Source organism: Poecilia reticulata, linkage group LG8 (genome assembly GCF_000633615.1).
Source record: "Poecilia reticulata strain Guanapo linkage group LG8, Guppy_female_1.0+MT, whole genome shotgun sequence".
In the NCBI taxonomy this organism is placed as follows: domain Eukaryota; kingdom Metazoa; phylum Chordata; class Actinopteri; order Cyprinodontiformes; family Poeciliidae; genus Poecilia; species Poecilia reticulata.
In genome coordinates, this window is record NC_024338.1 from 201,310 (window position 1) to 211,128 (window position 9,819).

The following is a 9,819-nucleotide window of genomic DNA, read 5'->3' on the forward strand; positions in this document are numbered from 1 at the left end:
ACAATTATCAAACAATCGTAATCAATACATATGAGAGATAGAAGCTCATTGAAGTCCGCAAAGAAATTTTCCACATATGTTGGTGTTTTGTATAGAGTTAGTGTCAAAGTTCGTTTGTGGCCTTTTACCTCGATTCCAAGATATTCAAAAGAGAATTTACTACAGTTCATGGTATTCCTAAATATTGAAGCCACGCCTCCTCCTTTTTTGTGTTTTCTATTTTCAYTTAAAAAACTGTACGTAGGAGGCGTTGATTCAATTAGTACGATTGGTTCATTATTGTCATTCAGCCATGTTTCTGTCAGAAACATAACGTCAATATTATTCTCGGTGATGAAATCATTAATTAATAGAGCTTTAGCACAGAGAGATCTGGTATTTAAAAAATGACGTCAACACTCATTGTTGTTTTCGGTGTGGCTTCACTTCGGCCCGTTGGGAGAACCTGGGATCCGTGAGAAGAAGATTGAGCCAGAGATTGTACAAAAATATATTATAACCTAAAAGATGACACTAGTCATCTTTTAGCTAACTTTACCTGCATCAAACAGCTTTACTCAACAGTCAGTTAGTTTGGGGGAAAAACAGTGAAAAGTTCTTTGCGTTTTGCTGGTTTGCTGCCATGATTCTAACACACCTGAGCAGCTCTGCACGGCAGCAGGTCTCCTTCACTGCCGCACAGGTGGAAACCCAGCGCGAGCGTTGTAGCGCTCATGTTGCGTTTAAAGGCGGCTCGGAAAAACTGGTTAAGACATATTAACAACGGATTAAACAGATTTAACTGCTGATAAAAGTGACAGAGGACACAGATATGGGAAGTGTGGAAGCCCTACTGTATCAAATTGACAGAGGAATAACAGAGAGTTGGCCATTCTAAGGTAAAAACCCAGCACATACAGCGTTCATGTTTTTTTTTTGTTTTTTTTTCCATCCATCCAGACGGCTTTCCGCGTCCCCCTGCAATGGCACGGCGCCCCACAGTTTGGGAACCTCTGCATTAAACTGACAAGTTCAGGGGGTCTTCATACCTCTTGAACTTTTCCATACTTTTCCAAACTTTTCACATTACATCCACAATCAATATGTTCCACTGGGAATATATTTCTGACAGATCAACAAAAAGTGGCATACAATTGTGCAGTATAAAGAAAATTATACATGATTTTAAAATATTTTTTACACATAAAAAACTGAAAAGTGCTGTGTGCAAAATTGACATGTATGTATAAGTATTCGTAAGTATTATATTTAAAAAAAAAAAAAAACAGGGTTCCCACTGGTATTTAGAAAAAGAATTCCCTGACTTTTCCATGATTCTCCATGACCTTCAGTATAATTTTCCATGACCCACGTACAAAAGAAAGAAGTGTGTATGACTGAAAGACCTAACCCCAACAAGTTGATCTATAGCAAGCATGTAAAAGTGCAGGCAGATAGGGAGGAAACATAAATGACAAAAATGTGAAAATGAAGCCCACACAGACACGTATGAATTGAAAAGAGTCAATATATTGACTGAGGAATCATATGATGATAATGTCATAAACAAAAACATATTAGCAGTAATGCAAACACAAGATTGTACATGTAACTTTAGTTAAAAAAAGAATTTCTAACTAAAGTTAAAAAAAAACTTTTGGTAATACTTTAACACTTTATTTGAAGGGGGGTGAATAAGACTGTCATGACACTTTCATAAACATAACATAACACATGTCATGAACATGAATAAGCCCCAAGACAACTTGGCATTAACCAAGAAATCATTACTGATATAAATTTGTTATAAAACTATTACTGATTGCACTTTAAAAATTAGGCAACTTTATGTTATTAAAAGTAGTTTAAACAGTAATGATTTATTGGTTAATGCCAAGTTGTCTTAACAAAGACATTTTGAATAATGTCATCATTGTATTAAAAGTGTCATAATTTACCGAATGACGCTTTATGACAACAGTCATAAATATTCATGAAGGCTTATTGATGTTCATGACAGGAGTTATGACAGTCTTATTCACCCCCCTTCAAATAAAGTATTACCAAACTTTTAACTTTAGAAAAAAGCAGAGCAGAAAATAAGACCAAAGGCTTTCACTCACAGTTTTTGCTTTGTTGAGATGACTCATACATATGTAGCCACGGCCATGACTGTGGAGGTAGAGGAGGTAGATGGGGGCACACATCCACAGGTAAAAGCATGGCACCCACACCAGGACGGTATTTTGGAAGCACTGAGTTAGGTCTGGATTAGACGTGTTCCACGTACTGTTCCAATCCTGTCGGAGACAAATGGATTGAAAAGGATTGGAAAAGGGCATGGTAAAACCAAAAAGTAGTAAAAGATTTGACTATGAATAATCCTAATAAGTGGCAATTTACTTCTTCCTGTTTCATGAAGGAAGAAGTAAATTTATGCACTGGCATAAATTTGGGAATTGTAGAGATTGCAATGAGGATAAATTAGCTCTGAAGTTAACAAAGAAAACTTGCTAAATGTTCAAACAACCAGTCCAAAATACAGACATATCAAACATTAAACTACCGTATTTTCCGCACTATAAGCCGCACCTTCAATGAATGGCCTATTTTAAAACTTTTTTCATTATAAGACGCACCGCATTATAAGGCGCATAGAACAGACGCTAAGGTTAGTGTTGCAACCCATCCCGTATTGAACCTATACGGGACACGATTTATTCTGTACTCTACAAGTGTCTCCGAGTACATTTTATAGTAGGCTGCCCCAGTCATTGATCATATATAAGGCACACCAGATTATAAGGCGCACTGTCGGCTTTTGAGGAAATTGAAGGTTTTAAGGTGCGCCTTATAGAGCGGAAAATACGGTAGGTGTGCGCCAAGTAATCGCCCAACTGATTTATCAACGCTGTTTTCCTTAGTTTTGGGAGATCGGTGATTGGCCAATACTTCCATGTGAAGTTGATTTTATCCTCCGATCTTATGGACCTCAAAAAAAGTCTAAAAATTAACCACTGTCCTCTTTCTGCTCTGCCATGAGACTGACAAACTGGACCACCAGGTCATGTCTGCATGTTTGAAGTTATCCCACTCTCGCCAATTCAGCAACTTTCTTGTTATATTTAGCGATGTTTCAGACAAATAAAAAACGGTATTGGCTAAAATCAGAATTGGCAGGTCAGGCTTTTTAAAGATTTGGTAATCGCCTAGAGAACACCAATCAGTGCACCCCTACATTAAACCCACAAAATGCTGTGTACTGTATTGCGATCTAGACAAAGGACAACGTTTAAGTAATTGTGGAAAGCGTAAAATTAGGAAGACAAAATAAATGATAAATGGATTTTTAAAAATTCAAGTACAAAAATAATAAAATATGTTCAGAATCATTGCTTTGATTCTGCCAAATAAAAATCAGTGCTACCAATTGCTTTTAGAAGTCACTTTCAAGCAGACACCCTGACACACAGTCCAGGCTACAATGGCATGGGCAAACTCACTCACATTATTTCACATCCAAACTATTTTCAGTCAAAAATCCAACTGGTACTGGTAAACTGTGGGAAAAGATCCATCCATCCATCCATCCACCCACCCATCCACCCACTTATCTGGGGCCGGATTGCGGGGGTAGCAGCCTAAGAAAGGAGGCCCAGACTTCCCTCTCCCCAGCCGTTTGTTTCAGCTCCTCCAGGGAAATCCCAAGGTGTTCCCAGGCCAGCCAAGAAACAGTCCCTCCAGCATGCCCTGGGTCTTCCTTGGGGTCTCCTCCCGGTGGGACGTGCCTGGAACACCTTCACATGGAGGCGTCCAGGAGGCATCCTAACCAGATGCCTGAGCCACCTCAACTGGCTAATCTCGACGTGGAGGAGCAGCGGCTCTACTGAGTCCCTCTCGAATGACTGAGCTTCTCACCCTATCTCTAAAAAAAAAATCAAATATAACAGCCAAAGGGGCTGGTGGAGAAAATGTTTAATTCTCGCCCTTGCTTAGGGTTAGTGTTCCAGAGGTTCCTCTTCTTAGTCTGCCTTCTCTCAAATTTAGATTATAAAATAAAATTTCAGATCTGCCATAACTGATTGATACCTGCTGGCCTCATTTTTGCAACCACCTTCTGACTATAAAGAAACCGGCAACTTGACCAGTGTCTCTATTTTCTTAGATAACTCAGATTGTTATTATGTTGATCTTTTATAAGACAACCATCGACTCTATTCTAAAATATGGCATTACTGGATGGTTTGGAAATCTTACTGTTAAATTAAAAATCCAAATTTAAAGTCAGGTGAAGATGGCAAGTAAGATCATTAACACTCTGGGTCTATTCTCTACACATCTATTTGAGGAGGCTACCATCAGGCAAGATCAGAACATCTTGTCAGATAGGTCAGATAGGTTGCATCAGAATATGTCCTCCTGAATTCAGGGAGAAGATTCAGGGTTCCTTTGTGTAAATAAAACTGTCTGAAACATTCGTTTGCACCACTCTCCATTAGCCTGATAAATGACCGACTAGTGGGGCCTGCACAGAGTACTAGGAGGTCCAGACAGTGATCAAGAGTAGCATGAAGAGAATGAGTTATGTGAATGGAAATGAGATGATTATGGGGATGTACTGATGATCTGACATTTGTGTTTTTATTTATTTTTGTTTTTATGTATTTATGGCTATTGTCCTTTTTGGATGTGCTGTTTTTATTGCTGTACTGCATTGCTTTCTAGACACATTTATCCAACAGGAGACTAATAAATTATCTCATTTTTTGGTGATAGAAATTTGGCGCATCTAGCCCTCCATATTGTCTTGATTTTGGTAAGGTTGATAACATTATTATTGGTGGCTTATTTTTCCAATAAAATTTGGTGATTATTCCATGTGGAGACTTAATCTTAAATTCATACCTCTTTTACAAACACCACAAAATATATTTAAACAATGGTTACATTTACCACTTTCACCTGCTGGCAGAACAGCGACTATTGAAATGAAAATAGTTCCTCAAATTAATTATTTATTTTCCAGGTTACTCATCCAACCAACTAAAGAAGTGTTTAAACAGTTCTGACAATCTAGGAAATCATTTAATCCCAATGTCATATGGCTTGTGCATATTGCCATATTGCATGGTAGTTATCTAAGGATAACCACATGTAATTAGATTACATGTAATCCAATTATCTAAAATAATTAGATATTTTCAGAATATCCAATTATGAAAATTACATATGAAAATAATTGTAGCATTAAATGTGGTGGATTATTGATAGTTATGTTGTTTAGCAATATTAAATCTAAGTCACTGAACTTATTCTAGCCGTTAACAAGTGCCGTTATGTTAGGAGAGGAGCTACCGTTAACAGGAGTGGTTGTAGGGGTTATGCAGCTGTGAGGGCTACTCAGCTGATTGCTCCTCAACTGTAAAGGGTCATAACTTCTGGATCGAAGGTAGTCAGGGCTAGACGAGTCCTTTCTGCCCCCAGTTTAAACAGATAATTCTCCACAAACTATCTCTAGGGTAAGACCCGAGTTCTGGGGATTTTCCGGACCTGTTAGACAGAGAACTGGGCGGTAGTGAGTCCAAAGAGTTGTGAGGAGTAGGAGGGACTTACTATTGGGTAGTAACAGACAATTTACAATGTCTGAATCTTCTTTAAAGATGTGTTAAAGCCATTAAGTTCAAAGTCTCCATATATTGTATGAGGATTGTCTGTTTTTAATCAAGCTAGTTTGAAATGAATTAATTATGGATGAAATTATTTTCTCAATTCTGTTAATGTCTTGATTATAATTTTCATATCTGTATTCATTAGTGAGTTTTCAAAAACTCTCATTGATTAAGAGGTGACAGTGACTTTGTCAGAACAGACCACTGGAAAGAACTGTAAATAGCAGTTGTTAAATTAAGGGAAATTATACCAGTTTGTTTTATTTCTTCTATTCCTTTTTAAATGTCTTGGATTAAGCATACCCCAAAATGTTTATAGAACTCAGCCGGAAAGCCGTTTGACCCTGGTCCTTTATGGTTGGCATACAATTTATTGCATTGGTATATTCTTTTTCCGTTAATGGAGCTTCAAGCATACTAATCTGTTCAAATGTCAAATGTTGTAGATCAATATTGTTTAGAGATTAGTTAACAAGTACTATAATTCTAAATATATATAAAAGGCAACAATAAAAACAATATTGATCTATTGAGACATTCAGTAAAGATATATATTTTCAGACTCTAAGGGGAAGAAGATTATTAAACTGGCTGTAATTTTTATAGCAAAAACTGGTTCTACAAATTACTGACTGTGGAAGTAATTTGTGTAATTTGTAATTTGTGTTATTCTGAAAGTGTTTTATATTAAACACTTTCAGAGTTTAATACAAAATAAATATGTTTAAAATCCACAAATCACATACATTTTGACTGGTAGTTGACAAAACACCACAAAGCAAATTTTGTATAATTTCCGAGAGCTCTCTTATGAGTGTATTTAATGCTGTCTAGTATTAAATGCTAATGTTCCGGGCGAGAGGCAGGGTCACCCTGGACAGGTCGCCAGTCTGTTGCAGGGCAACAGAGACACACAACCATGCACACACACACTCACACCTAGGGGCAATTTGGAGAGACCAATTAACCTGAAAGTCATGTTTTTGTACTGTGGGAGGAAACCGGAGTACCTGGAGAAAACCCACCATGCACAGGGAGAACATGCAAACAACGCAGAAAGACCGGGGCCGGGAATCGAACCCAGAACCTTCTTGCTGCAAGGCAACAGCTCTATCAACTGCGCCACTGTAAGAGCCGTGGGATTTTAAATAAAATGTTTAAAAAGATCAACTAGCTGTTATTTCATATCTCCCTCATATTGTATGATATTTCAAATAGATATCCACAGAAACAATAGTAAAATCTTGTAAAACACTGTTTCTGTAACATGTTATAGCTTATATCCTAGTTCATTTACAGAAGACATGGCTACTGCAGAGCTATGTAGCAGTGTCATTTCTTCGTTATTGATATTTTTTTCTTGTAATTTAACTGAACATCTTTATTCTTTTCATCAAGTGACCATAAACTCAACCATAGGAGAAAATGCTGAAAAAACAATTGTCTTATAATGGGTTAAAATATTCACTCAAACAGATTCTGAAAGTGTCACCAGTTAATCCAGGTTCGCTTCTTAAAGTGCGTGGTGTCCGTTAGATGACGATCAATGACAAGTAGGATTGTCGGACTTCTGACGGCCCATATAGATTAGTGGGTAAAACAGCGCTGTTGGAACTCAGCGACCGCTGGTACGAGTTTAGTTAGCACTGTCGTCTGGTTAACGTTTTGGACCAGTTTATCTTATTGTCTAAAAAAACATAATATTCACTTGCTGCCAGCGTTTTGGAGGTAATATTGTTTAACAGGTTTGCCAGACAAACTTTAACTGTAAGAATATTGTCAGATTACCAAGGTGCACAGCTTTGCTTCTGCAGCCCAGCGAAGTCTTAAAGTGAAAACGAAATAATGTGGCTTCCATTAAATGAGCAATGAATCAGTTTGCATGATATCAGAACTGTTTACATTTATTAATATGTTTGCATTGCATGTCAGTCAATATAAGACTGAGAAAATGTAAAATAATCGTCAGTACTAACAATGCTGGATGATAGTACAAATTCTGACTGTTTAGTCTCCTCCTGAAGTGTAGTATTGTGGAAGTCAGCAGAAAAAGACAAAAAAGTCATTTGAGTCCTGATTTGTTCTCAATGTCTTCCAAACAAAAATCAAATGAATAACAACCGTTGGTGTCTTCACACCTCACCTTCTCCCCTTCACAATAAAAGCGTACATTCGGGTGTGAAATATATATATTGTATCCGCCACAGTATATTTTGGTGATCTTTCAATATATTCTTCAATATTCCTTCATATACAAGGAATTATTATGTTTTGAAGAGCTCTTAGAGAAAGTAGAGACATTTTCATATTCGTTTATTGTTTGTCGCGTTTTGATCAGGAAACGACACCCATAATTTTTTACAAACATCTGCATTGATGACCCTGTTTGACTGTTGCTAGTTAAATCTTAATGCCGCTCATTTTGTTTTTAAGTTTATTTCCCCTCGTCAACAGCCTGCAAACTGTTTCCCAGTAGAGAACACACGAACAAATACTGTAGATATGACTCATAATCTGTTGGTGGCATCCGATAGTAGGAACTTTTATTATTATAATTTTAACTTGTCAATTTGGATATCACCACCAACCAAGTTGGTGTTAATTGGCTGTTAACTTTATATTATTTAGATGAGATTATTTTTGCAGTACAATTTACTGACATTACTTAATATTCCTCTATTTGGACACGTAAACACCACAAGCAATACCATCAGGTATGTGATTTAAATTTTATTAAATATTATGACACCAAACTCATTGTTTAGCGACACTTAAAAAAAGTTCAGAAAAAGGGCATTTGCATTACAGAATTTGAGCCAAAACCACAACTGCTAGAAGTGTTAAGAAACTCACTACAGGTACTTGAGATCAGTGCTGGTTACAAAAAGCAGAAACTTTTCACTTATGTTTACATTGCGGTTAATCATGAGTTGAAATTCATTTATCCTGGTGAACCTAAATGTGAATGTCTTGTTACTCATTGATGTGGTTATGCTCAAATGCGGTGTTTTCAAAGCGCACTGAATGCTGCTTGGTTTGAAACGTCATTTTCACATGCAACATTAAACACATATGCGTCAAATGGGATTTATAGTAAAGTTTTGCAAACGGTTTTGTCAACATAAGTAGCATTTTTCAGCAGGCATCGACATAGTCACCTGCAATTTAGAAACATCTGCGCACGCATAGTTTCAACCAGTTCATTTTACATAACTCCTGTATAAATCTAAGGTTTACTGTCCCACTGATCACTGATCGCTGCTAGTGATCGTGTGTCACGTGCCTGGTTCAGTTGCCACGATCCAGTAGGTTAGTTACATCATAGACTTCAATCTCTGCTACAATGACACCGGAACACTACATTCAATTCTGTTAGACTAGTATATAAACGTTGAGACTAAAGTAAATGGCTTATTATAGCTGTATTATGTAACAAAGACCAGCATTGACTCTGTCAGGGAAACCCAAACCAAACTTCCGGGGTCATAGCTACAGTCTGTTAGCATGTGCAACCCGGCGGCTAACGACAGCCGACCGGCCGGCAGACGACTTTAGACAGAGGAAATAAAGAGGGACCGAAAAGAAACGCACCCAAAACGGATCCGAACTGTCCGAACTGCAGAACCTTTCCAGCCCCATTCGCCGCCACGTTCAGATCCCCACAGTTTTCTTCGTTTTTTTATATTCAGCAGTTGTTTTGTAACCAGAAGGTAAACCTAATCTAAAGGTACAGCAGAAGGTTGTTTTCTCATTTCTTCTTTTGAGTAGTGAAAAAAGCAAGGTGCTGCCACCTACTGTCAAAAAGATGTGTTACCGAGAATATCTTTTCAGGTTTGGCCTGACTATCCAACTGCAGTGAATCAATTCATTGTCTTTTATTTGCATTTATACAAGTATTAGGGGGGGAAAGTCTCAGGGAAGAAGCATTATTTGTCTTTGTTTTGTTGTTTTTATTCTACTTTAAAATAAAAACTTCAAATTCTGCTATCAAGGTAAAATAATTACTTCACATTGTCATAGAGTGTGCACAAGTATGGAGAGCCATTTCAGCCAAAATTAAATAAATAAATAAATGGGTGAAATAAATAAAAAATGAGTAAAATAAATCAAAAAATGAAGAAAATGAGTGAAATAAATAAATAATTTGTTAAATAAATAATTTAGCTTTTTC

At 37.1% G+C, this 9,819-nt stretch overlaps 1 protein-coding gene across 3 annotated transcripts in view; it reads right to left on the bottom strand.

Moving 5' to 3' along the window:
• Positions 1–9,426, bottom strand: part of abcc1 (ATP binding cassette subfamily C member 1 (ABCC1 blood group)) — a 100,266-nt gene extending 90,840 nt beyond the window's left edge. For all 3 annotated transcript variants that reach the window (XM_008415001.2, XM_017306192.1, XM_008415000.2), the window contains exons 1-2: positions 9,240–9,426; positions 2,103–2,279 (exon numbers count right to left, since the gene is read on the bottom strand). In XM_008415001.2, the coding sequence (XP_008413223.1) occupies positions 2,103–2,279; positions 9,240–9,287 (225 nt within the window). In that variant the 5' untranslated portion in view covers positions 9,288–9,426. The remainder of the gene's footprint in view (positions 1–2,102; positions 2,280–9,239) is intronic.
• Positions 9,427–9,819: the final 393 nt, after the last annotated feature.